General features: G+C 41.5%; 1 protein-coding gene and 1 long non-coding RNA gene across 3 annotated transcripts in view; both read right to left on the bottom strand.

Moving 5' to 3' along the window:
- Positions 1–1226: 1226 nt before the first annotated feature.
- Positions 1227–3027, bottom strand: LOC119305578. 2 transcript variants are annotated; one of them, XR_005148711.1, is made up of 3 exons: positions 2544–3027; positions 1823–1993; positions 1227–1626 (listed from the first exon to the last, which is right to left on the bottom strand). It is a non-coding gene; the product is annotated as an uncharacterized LOC119305578 (long non-coding RNA). The 2 variants fall into 2 exon arrangements; XR_005148712.1 differs by having other exon boundaries at positions 1823–2042.
- A 273-nt stretch (positions 3028–3300) lies between these two features.
- Positions 3301–20892, bottom strand: part of LOC119309583 — a 39136-nt gene continuing 21544 nt past the window's right edge. Inside the window, exons 2-8 of the mRNA XM_037585561.1 lie at positions 4945–4996; positions 4678–4702; positions 4163–4258; positions 3911–3991; positions 3774–3839; positions 3510–3573; positions 3301–3378 (exon numbers count right to left, since the gene is read on the bottom strand). Of these exons, the coding sequence (XP_037441458.1) occupies positions 3301–3378; positions 3510–3573; positions 3774–3839; positions 3911–3991; positions 4163–4258; positions 4678–4702; positions 4945–4996 (462 nt within the window). The remainder of the gene's footprint in view (positions 3379–3509; positions 3574–3773; positions 3840–3910; positions 3992–4162; positions 4259–4677; positions 4703–4944; positions 4997–20892) is intronic.

Consider the following 20892-nt stretch of genomic DNA (forward strand, 5'->3'; position numbering starts at 1 on the left):
GTACGGCGTATACATATACAGTGAAATGATTCTAAAAAAAATACAGCAAAATATGATCATCATGCCCTTTATTATGAAGAGGTATGGGTTAATCTAAGTTGTCCTTGTGTTTAGAGGGGTCTACCAAAGCAGAAGTGCTAAAAGAATCCATTGTTTTTTGATGATGTAATCAAACAAACCAAAATCATGTAGGATTGCGATGAGTATAACATTTCAATCCTATGCTTTTTATGTTCCTGCGCTTTTTTTTTAGAACATAGACGTCAGAGACGTCCGGCTTTAAATTAATAAAGCCCACAAAACTTAGGCAGAGTAACACAACCATCGAACAAAACAACAAAAACTAACACGACAGTTAAGAGGATAGGCCGCTAAATGAGCGCAAAGTTGCGTTACAAGGCGGAGAACGGCCCAAAAGCAGCGAGCACGCAGGCTCGGAAGGTACTAAGACCAAAAGGGGGTTGCCCATCCCTATGCGGCAACCAGTGGAGCAGGCGACGGAGCTCGAGCCTCGGAGTAGACGGCATGGAGACGACAGATAGCTTGGCGGTGGAGATCAGAGTCCTGTTGTCTTCCCAGCGATGCCCATTGCTGCAAGAAAACGATGCATTTGAAGATAACGTCAGCGGGATGCGAGGGAAACACCCCCTCAATAGTAAACTTGTTACGGGTATTCCAAATAGCCCATAGCATAGCCGCCGCACAAGTCCACATGACCCTACAAGACGCGCCTTGAAACCCAGATAAGGAAGACACGAGCTCAGGTCGGGAGCGTGGATCCCAATCCACTCCCGCGGCCTCCCGGACCGCGCTCCAAGCGAAACGAGCCAGGGAGCAAAGGAAGAAGGTGTGGTCAGCATCTTCCGGGACCCCACACAGCGCACATGGGCCAGAGGCGGGGCCGTTGCGTTTAGCGAGGTTAATAGAGGTAGGAAGGCGATCTTGACAAAGTTGCCAAAGGAAGACCTTAATTTTAAGCGGGATCTTTGCCTTCCAAAGCCCCGTGGCCGCCGACGGGATCTGACCGTGGCATAGCTCTCTGTACATGGATTTGACAGAGAATTTGCCGGAGCTCGCAAGTCTCCACGAGATCAGGTCCGCGGATTCCGACAATCGGACGTCCGCAAGTAGCGCCAGAAGGCGGTCCCAACGGCCCCGCGCGCTTTTAGAATCCTACGAATCAAAGAGGGCTTGATATTAGATACGCTGAGCACCTTACTTCATCCTCAAGGTAGCTCGTTTTCTTGTCCGAGCAAATTGGGGAAAAACTGGCAACCAGCTCCGAGCCATTCCTTTCCCTTACATCACCACACATCAGGGTGAGTTTCCACACGCAGACTTACAAATCGATAGGAAAAGGAAAAAAACCTAGTACAGTTTCAGAAACACTAAAATTATTCGCTCCAACGCAATCAGCAAAGTGCAGATTGATAGGAAACATGATGATCATCATTCATGGGTCGGGACACTGGCAAGTCTTGACGCAATCGTCTCTGTGCTTGTAGCACGGGCCACCCCAGCAAGGACCATCGCAGCACCACTTGAATGCATTTGGCGGAAATATGGCGTAGCGACAACGATAGCTCACATCCGTTATGTTGATCCCCATCTTGTCGATGCTCCGTCCTAAAGAGAAAGAAAATTGAAGTGGTTACAATATATTCTCCCAATAACAAGATAAGTAGATTTATTCTGTATATGAAGTCGTAATAAAGTCTACATGGAAAACCACCCTGGATCTGATCTTTCCATGGAGTTGATGAAGCAACTTTGAACATACCGATGAACACTTGAAATAACAAACTTTAATTGTTAATTTTACCGTATATCGGCGGAGGAGTGGCCAAGCAAATCACAAGAACCAACAAAAGTAGTAGGAGAGCTTGGCCATTGTGCTTGATGTGCTTCGCCATGGTGTGAGAGATTCACTGGGTCTTGGTTATGTATCCTTTACTTGCTGTTCACTGCAGTGTATGCAGAGCCTCACACATAGCTGCACATTGCACATACAGAAGTGGTCATGATCAACTTTAATTCAGAGCCTGCACATTGAACATATATTTTTTTGTAAGAGAAAATAAGCTTCCTCCTCTCTCAAGATACATATTTCTCTTGTTTCATAACAGTAGTTGTTATAAGCTACAAAACTGCTATCTAAATCAATTAGAAGTATAATTCAGAGACTTGTCTACTGGGATTTTGTAAGCTACAAGTGATGTCTAAGTCAAGAATTTGGGCTTCAACAGCAGCTGAAAGAGTCACTTCAGTGCTGCAGTCTCAGAAGATCTGAGTTGAAGAAACTTACTGTAGTTGTTATGAATCAAAAGAGACAAAATCATGTTATCTGAATATCTGATGCTCAAATAAACAATGTGGATGATCCTTGATTTATTCATTAGAAAATTAGCTGGCCGCTTCCCCTAATTGAACTTCCCAAGAAAGCGATCAATATAAGAGAAGGGTGTCACAGCATTTGCTTAGCACGGGAAGCTCCATACTGTGAACAGCATTTGCTTCAGAAGGGAGAGATGACAATGCTCTACCTTCTAGCCGAGGTGGACATGCTCGGGGCGACGACTGCAGAGGAGATCGGGCGGCAACCAGTAGCGACCCGAACCGGCGGCCGGCAGGCAGCTGGAATACGAGGTAGGCGGCGAAGCTAGAAGATGAGGTCGACGGCGCTAGGGTTGGGCAGGAGCTGGACGACGAGGCCGGTGGTGGAGCTTGAAGATCCGATCGATAGAGCTCGATGTTGGGCAGGAGCAGGAGGAAGGAGCTCGGGTTGAGAAGCTGCTTACGCCGGCGGTGTTAGGTCGAGCTGGAGCTGGAGGACGGCGAGGGGATCGGGGCGGCCAGTGGGGATGGGGCGCCGGGAGACGAGGTGGGCGGCGCTCAGGTGCGCTTTCTGGAGCGTGGGATGGGGAACGGGCGGCGCACGGGCTGAGCTTGGTGGTGGCGCGGGGTTGGCAACGGCCGGCGGGATGAGGGGAGTGAGAGTGGCTGGTGGTGGCACTCGGTGGTCCAGTGTGAGAGCGTCTCCAACAGTCGATGAAAAAATTGGTGCCAGAGGCTGCTTAAACATCACAAAAGATTACATTTCCACCACTAATTATGTATGCGTAACAAGGTCTAAAACAAGGTGCTGGCAGGTCTTGATACAGGAATAATATTCATGCTGAAAATGTTGCAAGTAAGCCTATTAGTCAAGTGCGAGTGTTGAATGCATGTGTCCCTATATGTACTCCTGTGCATCCACAACATCTTGCCATAATCCCTCGACTGCCATCAGCCACATATGCGCTATGCCCAGAGTACTGTTAATCCGACAAACATGAGCGCAGCAAGTGCAAAGCATAACTCCACGACCGTCGCAAATGCCTACAAGATGGTAAATGTAACAAAAAAAACGCATTAGAAGGTCGGTGATTAAACCTAACACCTTGTCATTCCTTTAGGTTCGAAGAAACTGCTGCCCATGAAAAAGTTAAAGGGAAGATGTCATATTTCACCTTTCCTTCTGACTGGAAGTTGAACTTCACAGTGAACCATCTCAGTCCTCTATCAACAAGGGCTCTGGAGTAAAACAAAAAAGTCGCTTTTCAGAAAAGAGGGCTATAGATTTCGACAGGTAGCAACGCATTCATTAAAATTTGAAAATGCGTGGGCTTGAAGGATGTTCGTCAAGTTACCACTGAAAAGAGTAGTATCCAACTATGCTTCACTACACTGATCTGGGCAACAAGTTATATACACTGAGTTGGATACTGACTCACCCTCCTACGCGAAGAATTTTAGTAACCTGACTGCCAGCCCACATCATTGCCATTAATTTAAGGAACCTGCTTTAGTAGTATAGACAACATTATAGTGAGAAGAGACTGCTTAAAAAGACAGAATTTACAACGGTTACCTCTCCACTGCTGCAGCATAGCCCATCCTACCGGGAGCAGGCGAAAAATGGAACCCGAAAAGCAAATCATTCAATGACTCCCTTCCCATCCAATGCTCCTATTGCATCTGTAGTTGTTTTAGCTCATGGAAATGCACGAAGTGAAACAAGTATTTAAGTGAATTAATGATCTTTTTCTCATGACCGATGAAAACTTTACATTTTCAAAGTAATGTAAAACTAAGAAACAGGATGGCATCACAGGACACTTACCAAACTAATAAAAAAGCGATGACATAATACACAATATCAAGTAGTCTATATGACAAAACTCCAGCAGCACCATGTCTTTTCAATTGTTCTAGCAACCTGAACCAGCAATAAGACATGAGAAATGGTATTGGTATAATCATGATGTCATTCCAAGTATTGGTAATAATTTCCCATAGGGGACGTATTGGTATAATCATGAAAAAGGTTTGAGAGCTTGAACCTGACATTCATTAGACTCGGTTACATAGATGGTGCTAGGTTCTTCTGTAATACATGCAAGGGTATCGATATAACAATCCATGACTAGGGTTGAGTCGTTGGCCTCAGTTAGATAGATGATGCAAGGTTCTTCAGTTACAAATAAAGGGTATTGCTCACACTACCATTATATGCTATATGTTAGTCCTAGCCTAGCAATTTTTTTCAGCCCACATATATTTGCATAAAAGATTAACTAATCAAAGAAACCCAAATAAATAAAAAAACACCAACTTTGGTGAGCCCCTCTAGAGTACATTCTCGTGCAGAATGCAAACTCAACTGTTAAGCTCATGAAACACATGTACATGAAGTCCTAAAGACTGTCATGGGACAAGATAAAACAAAGATGCATTATTGTCTTTGGATTTACAGTTAGTTGTGAATAATCTTTAGGTGAAAATCTTCTGAACAAATCTTGCCATTATTTCTTTCCCCCATATGAAAGAATAAAACAATTCAGCCCTATGAAAAAACAAAAAAAATTGGAGAAGCAAAGTTAGTACGTGCCACAAATATCATACCGGTTGATCCTCCTTGTGGCTGCTTGGTTTCTTCAATATTAACTGCGTCAACCTAACAAGAAAATGTAGATCAGAATATGCACCACTAAAAACGTGTACACAAATCTAAATTATATTATCATGAGTGTTCATTTTTTTAAAGAATTCCATCAATTCCTTATTACCTCAATGAGTTATTTACTGTTGGGAAACGTAGTAATTCAAAAAAATTCCTATGATCATGCAAGATCTATCTAGGAGATGCATAGCAACGAGACGGGGGAGCGTGTTTACATACCCTCGTAGACCGAAAGCGGAAGCATTGGTAACGCGGTTGATGTGGTCGAACGTCTTCACGATCCAACCGATCCAATACCGAACGTACGACACCTCTGTGTTCAGCACACATTCAGCACGATGACGTCCCTCGAGCTCTTTATCCAGTTGAGGACGAGGGAGAGTTCCGTCAGCACGACTGCGTGGTGACGGTGTTGATGATGTTACCGGCACAGGGGTTCGCCGAAGCACTACGACAATATGACCGAGGTGTTAAACTGTGGAGGGGGGCACCGCACACGGCTAAGAGAACAACGGTTGTATTTTGGGGTGCCCCCTGCCCCCGTATATAAAGGAGGGAGGAGGAGGAGACCGGCCAAGGAGGGGCGCCTATAGGGGGAGTCCAACTAGGATTCCCAATCCTAGTTGGAGTCCCCTTCCTATTCACAGAGAGGGAGAGAGGGAAACAGGTGGAGGAGAAAGAGGAAGGGGGGGGGGGTCGCGCCCCCTCCCCTAGTCCAATTCGGTTTGGGCTAGGGGGGGCGCGTGCCTCCACCTGGCTGCTGCCTCCTCTCTTCCACTAAGGCCCATCAAGGCCCATTAATCCCCCAGGAGGTTTCAGTAACCTCCAGGTACTCCCAAAAATGCCCGAACCATTCCAAAACCTTTCTGGTGTCCGAACATAGCCTTCCAATATATCAATCTTTATGTCTCGACCATTTCGAGACTCCTCGTCACGTCTGTTATCTCATCCGGCACTCCGAACAAACTTTGTTCATCAAAAACACATAACTCATAATACAAATCGTCATCGAACATTAAGCGTGCGAACCCTATAGGTTCGAGAACTATGTAGACATGATCGAGACACATCTCTGATCAATAACCAATAGCGGAACATGGATGCTCATATTGGCTCCTACATATTCTACGAAGATCTTTAATGGTCAAACCGCATAACAACATACGTTGTTCCCTTTGTCATCGGTATGTTACTTGCCCGAGATTTGATCGTCGGTATCATCATACCTAGTTCAATCTTGTTACCGGCAAGTCTCTTCACTCATTCCATAATGCTTCATCCCTCTACTAACTCATTAGCCACATTGCTTGCAAGGCTTATAGTGATGAGCATTACCGAGAGGGCCCAGGGATACCTCTCCGAAACAAGGAGTGAGAAATCCTAATCTTGATCTATGCCAACCCAACAAACACCTTCGGAGACACCTGTAGAGCATCTTTATAATTACCCAGTTACGTTGTGAAATTCGATAGCACACAAGGTGTTCCTCGGTATTCGGGAGTTGCATAATCTCATAGTCTGAGGAGCATGTATAAGTCATGAAGAAAGCAGTAGCAATGAAACTGTAATGATCATAATGCTAAGATAACGGATGGGTCTTGTCCACACATCATTCTCTAATGATGTGACCCCGTTCATCAAATGACACCACATGTCTATGGTCAGGAAACATAACCATCTTTGATTAACGAGCTAGTCAAGTAGAGGCATACTAGGGACACTTTGTTTTGTCTATGTATTCACACATGTACTAAGTTTCTTGTTAATACAATTCTAGCATGAATAATAAACATTTATCATGATATACGGAAATATAAATAACAAGTTTATTATTGCCTCTAGGGCATATTTCCTTCAGTCTCCCACTTGCACTAGAGTCAACAATCTAGTTCACATCGCCATGTGATTTAACACCAATAGTTCACATCTGTATGTGATTAACACCCATATTTCACATCGCTATGTGACCAACACCCAAAGGGTTTACTAGAGTCAATAATCTAGTTCACATCGCTATGTGATTAACACCCAAAGAGTACTAAGGTGTGATCATGTTTTGCTCATGAAAGTAGTTTAGTCAACGGGTCTGTCACATTCAGAGCCGTATGTATTTTGTAAATATTCTATGTCTACAATGCTCTCCATGGAGCTACTCTAGCTAATTGCTCCCACTTTTAATATGTATCCAGATTGAGATTCAGAGTCATCTGGATCGGTGTAAAAGCCTGCATCGACGTAACTCTTTACGATGAACTCTTTATCACTTCCATAACCGAGAAATATTTCCTTAGTCCTCTTAGGTAACTAAGGATAACTTTGAGCGCTATACAGTGATCCACTCCTGGATCACTATCGTACCCCCTTGCCAAACTCATAGCAAGGCACACAACTGGTTTGGTACATAGCATGGCATACTTTATAGAACCTATGACTGAGGCATAGGGAATGACTTTCATTCTCTTTCTGTCTTCTGCCGTGGTCGGGCTTTGAGTCTTATTCAAATTTACACCTTGTAATACAGGCAAGAACTCCTTTGACTAATCCATTTTGAACTCCTTTAAAAACTTGTCAAGGTATGTACTCATTGAAAAATCTTATCAAGCGTCTTAATCTATCTCTATAGATCTTGAGGCTCAATATGTAAGCAGCTTCACCGAGGTCTTTCTTTGAAAATCTCCTGTCAAACTCTCCTTTATGCTTTCCAAAAAATTATACACCATTTCCAATCAACAATATGTCATTCACATATACTTATCAGAAAGGTTGTAGTGCTCCCACTCACTTTCTTGTAAATACAGGCTTCACCGCAAGTCTATATAAAACTATATGCTTTGTTCAACCCATCAAAGTGTATATTCCAACTCTGAGATGCTTGCACCAGTCCATAGATGGATCGCTGGAGCTTGCACACCTTCTTAGTACCTTTAGGGTCGACAAAACCTTCTGGTTGCATCATATATAACTCTTCTTTAAGAAATATCCATTTAAGGAATGCAGTTTTGACATTCATTTGCCAGATTTCATAAGATATGGCAATTGCTAACATGATTCAGACGGATTTAAGCATCGTTACAGTTGAGAAAATCTCATTGTAGTCAACACCTTGAACTTGTCGAAAACCTTTTGCGACAAGTCGAGCTTTGCAGATAGTAACACTACTATCAGCGTCCGTATTCCTCTTGAAGATCCATTTATTTTGTATGGCCCGCCGATCATCGGGCAAGTCCAACAAAGTCCACACTTTGTTCTTATACATGGATCATATCTCAGATTTCATGGCCTCAAGCCATTTCACGTAATCTGGGCTCATCATCGCTTCCTCATAGTTCGTAGGTTCATCATGGTCTAGTAACATGACTTCCAGAACAGGATTATCATACCACTTTGGTGCAGACCATACTCTGGAAGACCTGCGAGGTTCGGTAGTAACTTGATCTAAAGTTTCATGATCATCATCATTATCTTCATCACTAATTGGTGTAGGAATCACTGGAACTGATTTTTCTGATGAACTACTTTCCAATTCGGGAGAAGGTACAATTACCTCATCAAATTCTACTTTCCTCGCACTCACTTCTTTCCAAAGAAACTCCTTCTCTAGAAAGGATCCATTCTTAGCAACAAATATCTTGCCTTCGGGTCTGTGATAGAAGGTGTAACCAATAGTTTCCTTTGGGTACCTATGAAGACGCACTTCTTCGATTTGGGTTCGAGCTTATCAGGTTGAAGCTTTTTCACATAAGCATTGCAACCCCAAACTTTAAGAAACGACAACTTTGGTTTCTTGCCAAACCACAGTTCATAAGGCGTCGTCTCAACGGATTTAGATGGTGCCATGTTTAACCCGAATGCAGCTAAAGCATAATCCCAAGACGATAGTGGTAAATCTGTAAGAGACATCATAGATCGCACCATATCCAATAAAGTGCGGCTACGATGTTCGGACACACCATTATGCTGTGGTAATCCAGGTGGCGTGAGTTGCAAAACTATTCCACATTGTTTCAAATGAAGACCAAACTCGTAACTCAAATATTCGCCTCCATGATCAGATCGTAGAAACTTTATTTTCTTCTTATGATGATTTTCCGCTTCACTCCGAAATTCTTTGAACTTTTCAAATGTTTCTGACTTATGCTTCATTAAGTAGATATAACCATATCTGCTCAAATCATCTATGAAGGTAAGAAACAAACGATACCCGCCACGAGCCTCAACACTCATTGGACCGCATACATCGGTATATATTATTTCCAATAAGTAAGTAGCTCGTTCCATTGTTCCGGAGAATGGAGTTTTAGTCATCTTCCCATAAGGCATGGTTCGCAAGTATCAAATGGTTCATAATCAAGTGATTCCAAAAGCCCATCAGCGTGAAGTTTCTTCATGCGCTTTACACCAAAATGACCTAAACGGCAGTGCCACAAGTATGTTGCACTATCATTATTAACTTTGCATCTTTTGGCATCAATATTATGAATATGTGTATCACTACGATCGAGATTCAATAAACCATCAACATTGGATGGATGACCATAGAAGGTTTTATTCATGTAAATAGAATAAAAATTATTCTCTGTCTTAAATGAATAATTTTATTGCAATAAACATGATCTAATCATATTCATGCTTAACGCAAATACCAAATAACATTTATTTAGGTTCAACACTAATCCCGAAAGTATAAGGAGTGTGCGATGATGATCATATCAATCTTGGAACTACTTCCAACACACATCATCACTTTACCCTCAACTAGTCTCTGTTTATTCTGTAACTCCTATCTCGAGTTACTAATCTTAGTAATCGAACAAGTATCAAATACCCAGGGGCTACTGCGAACACTAGTAAGGTACACATCAATAACCTGTATATCAAATATACCTTTATTCACTTTGCCATCCTTCTTATCCGCCAAATGTTTTGGGTAGTTCCGCTTCCAGTGACCATTTCCTCTGTAGTAGAAGCACTCGGTTTCAGGCTTAGGTCTAGCTTTGGGCTTTTTCAAGGGAGTGACAACTTGCTTGTCATTCTTCTTGAAGTTCCCTTTCTTTCCCTTTGCCCTTTTCTTGAAACTAGTGGTCTTGTTTAATCATCAACACTTGATGCTCTTTCTTGATTTCTACCTTCGTCAATTTCAGCATCACGAAGAGCTCGGGAATTGTTTTCGTCATCCCTTGCATTTTATAGTTCATCACGAAGTTCCAATAACTTGGTGATAGTGTCTAGAGAACTCTGTCAATCACTATCTTATCTAGAAACTTAACTCCCACTTGATTGAGCTATTCTCCTCCATCTTGTAGGCGAAGTACTTGTTAGAAGTCTCATACCTCGACACAGGCATGATTCTGAAATACCAATTTCAGCTCTTGGAACATCTCATATGCTCCATAGCGTTCAAAACATCTTTGAAGTCCCGGTTCTAAGCCATAAAGCATGGTGCACTAAACTATCAAGTAGTCATCATATTGAGCTAGCCAAAGGTTCATAACGTCTACATCTGCTCCTGCAATAGGTCTATCACCTAGCGGTGCATCAAGTACATAATTCTTCTATGCAGCAATGAGGATAAACCTCAGATCATAGACCCAGTCCGCATCATTGCTACTATCATCTTTCAACTTAGTTTTCTCTAGGAACATATACAAACATAGGGAAGCTACAACGCGAGCTATTGATCTACAACATAATTTACAAAATACTATTAGGACTAAGTTCATGATAAATTAAAGTTCAATTAATCATATTACTTAAGAACCCCCACTTAGATAGACGTACCTCTAGTAATCTAAATGATCACATGATCCAAATTAACTAAATCATGTCCGATCATCACATGAGATGGAGTAGTTTTAAATGGTGAACATCTCTATGTTGATCATATCTACTATATGATTCACGCTCGACCTTTCGGTCTCCAGTGTTCCAGGCCATATTTCCATATGCTAGGCTCGTCAAGTTTAACCCGAGTATTCTGCGTGTGCAAAAGTGGCTTGCACCCGTTGTATGTGAACACTAGCACATATGCCCATGCGTTGCAACGGAAGATATTTTTTTGCAAGAAGCATTCGGAGAGATAATTGATGTCCGTCAAAACGGTCTCCAGAACAGTGGGGCAACAGAGCAGAGATATCTGGTGTTCTCACGGGTCATGTTTGGCCCGAGAGATCTTCATAGTACTGAGGTTGATCGGAGTGGCGGCCACTACCCAACTCGTGTCTTTTTTTTTTACTTCAGGTTTGCCTCCTTGTTGAGGTTGTGGTGACCTCCTATTTTTTTTATAAAAAATGGGAGCATTTTTAAAAAATAAATCCTTAATTTCTGGAAAAAAGGCAAACAAAACTTGAGATAGTAAGATTTTTTGAAATTCACGAACATTTTTTTGAAAACAGGAAACTTTTAAGGCGGAGAAACTAGCATTTTTTGAATTTGTGAATAGTTTTTAAAATGGAAACTTGTTTTGAACATTCAAAAACATTTTCAAAAATGTGTTTTTAATCACAAACATTGTTTTGAATTTGTGAACATTTCAGCAAATAGGAATATTTTTGAATTTCTATTATTTTAGAAAATGCAATTTTTAAAAAAAATGACAAACAATTTTGTATTGGTTTTTTTAAATTTGAATATTTTTTGAATTTCGAACAAATTTGGAACAGGAATAAAATTTAAAAGTTCCCAATATTTTTGAAAAGGGAACAAATTTGGAAATTCTGAAGATTTAACGAAAATGTGTACAAAAAACGAAATTTTGAAAAAAAAATATATGGGAAAAAGAAAAAAATAACTTCAAAGGGGAAAAATAATAAGAAATGTATAATAAGAACAAAGATAAAAGGAGAATGGGCCGATCCAACGGTGTGCGACCTAAGCTCCAACTATATGCTGCTCCATACGACAAATAAGGTTTCCCAGCTGTGTGGGCAGGATATAAATGGGTGGCTTCTCTAGGCCTTAGTGCGTGCAGGCCCATGTACGAAATTATGGACAATTGTTTTTTCTTTTCTAGCAGATGGACCATAAAAAATTAGTACCACCTCGGATATTAAAAAATTGGTGGTGAACGGATGAAAAATTGGATAAATGCACCTTGCTTTATTAGTAGGTATAGATAGAGTTTATCACACCCGATCATCACGTGGTATCTCGGCACGACGAACTGTAGCAACGGTGCATACTAAGGGAGAACACTTATACCTTGAAATTTAGTAAGGGATCATCTTATAATGCTACCGTTGTACTAAGCAAAATAAGATGCATAAAAGATAAACATTACATGCAATCAAAATATGTGACATGATATGGCCATCATCATCTTGTGCTTATGATCTCCATCACCGAAGCATCGTCATGATCTCCATCGTCACCGGTGTAACACCTTGATCTCCATCGTAGCATCATTGTCGTCTCTCCAACTATTGCTTCTACAACTATCGCTACTGCTTAGTGATAAAGTAAACAAATTACATGGCGATTGCATTGCATACAATAAAACGACAACTATATGGCTCCTGCTAGTTGCCGATAACTCTGTTACAAAACATGATCATCTCATACAACAATTTATATCACATCATGTCTTAACCATATCACATCACATCAAGCCCTGCAAAAACAAGTTAGACGTCCTCTACTTTGTTGTTGCGAATTTTACGTGGCTGCTACGGGCTTCAAGCAAGAACCATTCTTACCTACGCATCAAAACCACAACGATTTTTCGTCACGTGTGCTATTTTAACCTTCAACAAGGACCGGCCATAGTCAAACTCGATTCAACTAAAGTTGGAGAAACAGACACCCGTCAGCCACCTATGTGCAAAAGCACGTCAGTAGAACCAGTCTCATGAACACGGTCATGTAATGTTGATCCGAGCCGCTACATCCAACAATACCGCCGAATCAAATTAAGACGTTGGTGGTAAGCAGTTTGACTATTATCGCCCACAACTCTTTGTGTTCTACTCATGCATAAAACATCTACGCATAGACCTGGCTCGGATGCTACTGTTGGAAACGTAGTAATTCAAAAAAAATCCTAGGATCACGCAAGATCTATCTAGAAGATGCATAGCAACAAGATGGGAGAGTGTGTCCACGTACCCTCGTAGATCGAAAGCGGAAGCATTTAGTAACGCAGCTGATGTGGTCGAACGTCTTCACGATCCAATTGATCCAAGTACCGAACGTACGACACCTTCGTGTTCAGCACACGTTCAACACGATGACGTCACTCGAGCTCTTGATCCAACTGAGGACGATTGGAGAGTTCCGTCAGCACAATGGCGTGGTGACGGTGTTGATGATGTTACCGGTGCAGGGCTTCGCCTAAGCACTACGACGATATGACTGAGGTGTTAAACTATGGAGGGGGGCACCGCACACGGCTAAGAGAACAACTGTTGTGTTTTGGGGTGCCCCCTACCCTCGTATATAAAGGAGGGAGGAGGAGGAGGATGGCCAAGGAGGGGCACCTATAGGGGGAGTCCAACTAGGATTCCCAATCCTAGTTGGAGTCGCCATCCTATTCCAAGAGGGGGGGAGAGGGAAAGAGGTGGAGGAGAAAGAGGAAAGGGGGGCCCGCGCCCCCTCCCCTAGTCCAATTCGGTTTGGGCTAGGGGGGGGGGCTCGCACCTCCACCTGGCCGTTGCCTCCTCTCTTCCACTAAGGCCCATGAAGGCCCATTAATCCCCCGAGGGGTTCCGGTAACCTCCCGGTACTCTGAAAAATGCCCGAACCATTCCGAAACCTTTCTGGTGTCCGGACATAGCCTTCCAATATATCAATCTTTATGTCTCAACCATTTCGAGACTCTTCGTCATGTCCGTGATCTCATCTGGGACTCCGAACAAACTTTGGTCATGAAAAACACATAACTCATAATAAAAATTGTCATCGAACATTAAGCATGCGGACCCTACAGGTTCGAGAACTATGTAGACATGATCGAGACACATCTCTGATCAATAACCAATAGCGTAACCTGGATGATCATATTGGCTCCTACAAATTCTACGAAGATCTTTATCGGTCAAATTGCATAAAACATTCTTTGTTCCCTTTGTCATCGGTATGTTACTTGCCCAAGATTCGATCGTCGGTATCATCATACCTAGTTCAATCTCAGATACCTCTCCGAAACACGGAGTGATAAATCCTAATCTTGATCTATGCCAACCCAACAAACACCTTTGGAGACACCTGTAGAGCATCTTTATAATCACCCAGTTACGTTGTGACGTTTGATAGAACACAAGGTGTTCCTCCAGTATTCAGGAGTTGCATAATCTCATAGTCTGAGGAACATGTATAAGTCATGAAGAAAGTAGTAGCAATGAAACTATAATGATCATGATGCTAAGCTAATGGATGGGTCTTGTCCATCACATTCTAATGATGTGATCCCGTTCATCAAATGACAACACATGTGTATGGTCAGGAAACATAACCATCTTTGATTAATGAGCTAGTCAAGTAGAGGCATACTAGGGACACTTTCTTTTGTCTATGTATTCACACATGTACTAAGTTTCCGGTTAATATAATTCTAGCATGAATAATAAACATTTATCATGATATAAGGAAATATAAATAACAAGTTTATTATTGCCTCTAGGGCATATTCCTTCATTTACAACTTTACATAACAGCCCTGTCACTACGGTAGGGGATTTACAAAAGATCAAAACTTGCATCAGAGTTACACTCTCAATGATGCAACATAAATTCCATGAATATGATGTACGCATTCAGACATGCTTTTGTCTACCCAACAAAAGCCCAAGTAATTATCATGATTTTGCCAATCAAAGAAGCACCATGACTAGCTGATTGCCTCAACTCTCAACACACTACAAATTCATATTTTACTACATATCAGAATTTTAATCTTCTAGTTCCAGGAAGACAACAAACAATCTAGCACTTTTTTGTTAACTTTCTGCATTAGTTACTAGTTACCACTCTTTTAGTGGAAGTATACCACAGCCTAGTTAACATCCCTATTTCCACACCAGGTGAACTCAATTGTAGCACATGCACATACTTCTTTGAAAAAATTTAATAAGAGACATCATAGAACGCACCATATCTAATAAAGTACGATTATGAAGTTCGGACCCACCATTACTCTGTGGTGTTCCAGCTGGAGTGAGTTGTGAAACAATTCCACATTGTTTTAAATGAAGGCCAAACTCGTAACTCAAATATTCGCCTCCGCGATTAGATCGTAGAAACTTTATTTTCTTGTCATGATGATTTTCCACTTCACTCTGAAATTTTTTGAACTTTTCAAATGTTTCATACTTGTGTTTCATCAAGTAGATATACCCATATCTACTCAAATCATCTATGAAGGTCAGAAAATAATGATACCTGCCGCGTACCTCAACACTCATCGGACCGCATACATCGGTATGTATTATTTCCAATAAGTCATTAGCTCGCTCCGTTGTTCTGAAAAATGGAGTTTTAGTCATCTTGTCCATGATGCATGGTTCACAAGTATCAAATGATTAATAATCAAGTGATTCTAAAATCTCATCTGCATGGAGTTTCTTCATGCGCTTTACACCAATATGACCTAAAGGTAGTGCCACAAATATGTTGCACTATCATTATCAACTTTGCATCTTTTGGCATCAATATTATGAACATGTGTATCACTATGATCGAGATACAATAAACCATTCACATTGGGTGTATGACCATAGAAGGTTTTATTCATGTAAACAGGACAACAATTATTCTCCGACTTAAATGAATAACTATATTGCAATAAATATGATCCAATCATACTCATGCTCAACGCAAACACCAAATAACATTTATTTAGGTTTAACACTAATCCCGAAGGTAGAGGGAGTGTGCGATGGTGATTGTATCAACCTTGGAATTACTTCCAACACACATCGTCACCTCGCCCTTAACTAGTCTTTGTTTGTTCTGCAACTCATGTTTCGAGTTACTAATCTTAGCAACTGAACTGGTATCAAATACCGAGGGGCTACTACGAACACTAGTAAGGTACACATCAATAACATGTATATCAAATATACCTTTGTTCACTTTGCCATCCTTCTTATCCGCCAAGTATTTGGGGTAGTTCCGCTTCTAGTGACCATTCCCTTTGCAGTAGAAGCACTCAGTTTCAAGCTTAGGTCTATCTTTGGGTTTCTTCACGGGAATGCCAACTTGCTTGCCATTCTTCTTGAAGTTTCCTTTCCATCCCTTTTCCCTTTTTCTTGAGACTAGTGGTCTTGTTAACCATCAACATTTGATGCTTTTTCTTGATTTCTACCTTCACCGATTTCAGCATCGCGAAGAGCTCGGGAATCATTTTTGTCATCTCTTGCATATTATAGTTCATCCTAAGTTCTAGTAGCTTGGTGATAATGACTAGAGAACTCTATCAATCATTATCTTATCTGGAAGATTAACTCCCACTTGATTCAAGTGATTGTAGTACCCATACATTCTGAGCACATGCTCATTGGCTGAGCTATTCTCCTCCATCTTGTAGGCAAAGTACTTGTCAGAGGTCTCGTACCTCTCGACACGGGCATGAGTCTGAAATACCAATTTCATCTCTTGGAACATCTCATATGCTTCGTGGCATTCAAAACATTTTTAATGTCCCGGTTCTAAGCTGTAAAGCATGGCGCACTAAACTATCAAGTAGTCATCATACCGAGCTTTGTCAAACGTTTATAACGTCTGCATCTGCTCTTGCAATAGGTCTGTCACCTAGCGGTGCATCAAGGACATAGTTCTTCTGTGCAGCAATGAGGATAATCCTTAGATCATGGACCCAGTCCGCATCATTGCTACTATCATCCTTCAACTTATTTTTCTCTAGGAAAATATCAAAAATGGGGGAGCTACAACGCGAGCTATTGATCTACTACATTATTTGCAAATACTATCAAGACTAATTTCATGATAAATTAAAGTTCAATTAATCAATTACTAATGAACTCCCACATAAATAAACATCCCTCAAGTTATCTAAGTGATACGTGATCCAAATCAACTAACCCATGTTCGATCATCACGTGAGATGGGGTAGTCATCAATGGTGAACATCTATGTTGATCATATCTACTATATGATTCATGTTCGACCTTTCGGTCTCCAGTGTTCCGAGGCCATGTCTGTACATGCTAGGCTTGTCAAGTTTAACCCAAGTATTTTGCATGTGTAAAACTGCCTTACACTCGTTGTATGTGAATGTAGAGTCTATCACACCCAATCACCATGTAGTGTCTCGAAACGACGAATTGTAGCAACGGTGCATACTAAGGGAGAACACTTTTACCTTGAAATTTAGTGGAGGGATCATCTTATAATGCTACCGTCGTTCTAAGCAAAATAAGATGCATATAAGATGCATATAAGATAAACATCACATGCAATCTATGACATGATATGGCCATCATCATCTTGTGCTTTTAATCCATCTCCAAAGCATCGTCATGATATCCATCGTCACCGTCTTGACACCTTGATCTCCATCATTGCATTGTGGTCATCTCGCCAACTATTGCTAACTCATAGCGATAAAGTAAAGCAATTACATGGCGTTTGCATTTCATACAATAAAGAGACAACCATAAGGCTCCTGCCGGTCTCTGATAAATTTACAAAACATGATCATCTCACACAACAACGCATATCACATCATGTATTGACCTTATCACATCACAACATGCCCTGCAAAAACAAGTTAGACACCCTCTACTTTGTTGTTGCAAGTTTTACGTGGCTGCTACGGGTTTCTAGCAAGAACCATTCTTACCTACGGCAAAAACCACAATGGTGATTCATCAAGTTTGTTGTTTTAACCTTCTTCAAGGACCGACCGCACTCAAATTCGATTCAACTAAAGTAGGAGAAACAGACACCTGCTAGCCACCTTTATGCAAAACAAGTTGCATGTCTGTCGGTGGAACCGGTTTCATGTACGTGGATATGTAAGGTAGGTCCGGGCCGCTTCATCCCAATATACCGCCGAATCAAAATAAGACATTAGTGGTAAGCAGTATGACTATCACCGTCCACAACTCTTTGTGTTCTACTCGTTCATATCATCTACGCATAGACCTGGCTCATGATGCCACTGTTGGAAATCGTTGCATGGAAAACAAAAAAATTCTATGCACACGCAATGATCTACCCATGGAGATGCATAGCAACGAGGGGGAAGAGTGTGTCTATGTACCTTCATAGACCGTAAGCGGAAGCGTTTTACAATGTGATTGATGTAGTCGAACTTTCTTCGCGATCCAACCAATCGAGTACCGAACGTACGACACCTCCGAGTTCTGCACACATTCGGCTCGGTGACGTCCTCCGCCTTCTTGATCTAGTAAGATGGCGAGGTAGTGGATGAGTTCCGACAGCACGATAGCGTGGTGATGGTGATGGTGAAGTGATCTCCGCAGGGCTTCGCCTAAGCACTACGAAAATATGATCGGGGGTGTAAATGGTGGAGGGGGCGCCGCACACGGCTAGGCAATTGTCTGTTGTGTGCTAGGCGCCCCCTCCCACATATATATAGGTGAGAGGGAGGGAGGAGCAGCCAAGGGGGGTTCCCAAGTAGGAGGAATCCTACTTGGGGTCTCTCCCAAGGTGGCGCCCCCTTTCCTTATTTGGAGCGCGAGGAAAGGCAGGGGAGGGTGGTGCCCCCTTCCTTTCTCCCATGAGAGGGAAAGGCAGGAGGGGCTAGCCCTCCCCTTTTTCCTTCCCTAGGGCCGTCCAGTCAAGAGGAGGGGCGCACCAGCCCCCTAGTGGGCTGGTATGTCCCTTCCTTTGGCCCATTAAGCCCATAAGTTGCTGGGGGGGGGGGGGAACACTTCTGGTGTCCAAATACCATCGTACTATATATTGATCTTTACCTATTGACCATTTCGAGACTCCTCGTCATGTCCGTGATCTCATCCGGGACTCCAAAAACATTCGGCCACCAAATCATATAACTCATATAACACTATATCATCAACGAACGTTAAGCGTGCGGACCCTACGCGCTCAAGAACTATGTAGACATGACCAAGACACCTCTCCGGTTAATAACCAATAGCGGAACCTGGATGCCCATATTGGCTCCTACATATTCTACGAAGATCTTTATCGGTCGAACCATAATGACAACATACGTAATTCCCTATGTCCATTGGTATGTTACTTGCTCGAGATTCGATCATCGGTATCTCTATACCTAGTTCAATCTCATTATCGGCAAGTCTCTTTACTCGTTCCATAATACATCACCTCGTGACTAACTCCTTAGTCATTTTCTTGCAAGCTTATGATGTGTATTACCGAGAGGGCCCAAAGATACCTCTCCGATACTCGGAGTGACAAATCCTAATCTTGATCTATGCCAACTCAACAAACACCTTCGGAGATACCTGTAGAGCATCTTTATGATCACCCAGTTATGGTGTGACATTTGATAGCACACAAGGTATTCCCCCAGCATCTAGGAGTTGCATAGTAATCTCATAGTCTAAGGAATATGTATTTGACATGAAGAAAGCAATAGCAATAAACTAAACGATCAATATGCTAAGCTAACGGATTGGTCTTGTCCATCACATCATTATTCTAATGATGTGATCTCGTTATCAAATGACAACACATGTCCATGGTTAGGAAACCTTAACCATCTTTTATCAACGAGCTAGTCTAGTAGAGGCTTATTAGGGACACGGTATTTGTTTATGTATCCACACATGTATTTAAGTTTCCTGTCAATACAATTCTAGCATGAATAATAAAACTTTATCATGATTAAGGAAATATAATAATACCATTTTATTATTTCCTCTAGGGCATATTTCCATCACTATTTTCCATCATATATTTTCAGATCTATAGACCAAAAACCCAAAAATACCTTGATGCATTTTCTTTGTTTTTACTAGGTAATTGCCCATGTGTTGCAACGGGGCACATAGACGTGTCGCTAAAATTTCAGTGAGTTCTTTACATAATAACCGATTTAACATAAAAGGCTCTTTACCATCTATATCCTCCCAATATGCAAACCAAGTAGAATTGATACATACCATCGCAATTCAATTAGTGAAGCTCATGTCTAATTTCAGAAGCTAATGGCCAAGGAGCTGACAATTTTGTTTCTGAAGAGAAATGCATTGCATGTAGATCAGGGAAAAACCTTTGTCTAGCTCTTCACCCGCTTCTCTCTGACACTTAGATACATAGTCGCCACATCCTCTGAAGTCATGTGTAGCACAAAATATTCAGAAACCTTGCTGTTATCTGGAAACATAGGATTCAACAAGAGTATTGGTTATGAACATGCTGATAGTTTCAAGTATAACGTATACAAGCATATAACTCGCATGGCTCACATAATTTGCAATTCTCAACTGAGCCGGGGCACAACAAATTAGATTTACCTTTGGACAATGGCACAATGCCATACTTTGTGGTAACAACTAAAAACTTTAACGTTTTGGCTGAGATATTGCGACCACTTTGGATCATTCCCTTTTAACAAAAATGCTAGTGATCTTTCTCTGATTGTAGTATCCTCACAATTTAATATTTATTTCATATGCATTGAATCTAATAGAAAAAAAATAGTAACCATTTTCTGAACATGTATGCACGCAGGACCATCAATTAGATTCAGATACGAAGGTTGTGAAGAATTCAGAATCACAATACATCTAAACTGAGATCTGACTATTTCAGCAGCATGATTTCTCTAGATGATCATGGAGCATGAACTAATTTTATGGTGACTATGCATCATGCATGGATGGTTCGGATGGGAGACTGGGACAACAATTGTTTTTTACTTTAATAGGCTTTGGATTGTTGTGTTTCCTATTTCTGTTCTTTCTTCAATTGGAACTTCACTG

This window comes from Triticum dicoccoides, chromosome 5B (genome assembly GCF_002162155.2).
Source record: "Triticum dicoccoides isolate Atlit2015 ecotype Zavitan chromosome 5B, WEW_v2.0, whole genome shotgun sequence".
Lineage (NCBI taxonomy): Eukaryota > Viridiplantae > Streptophyta > Magnoliopsida > Poales > Poaceae > Triticum > Triticum dicoccoides.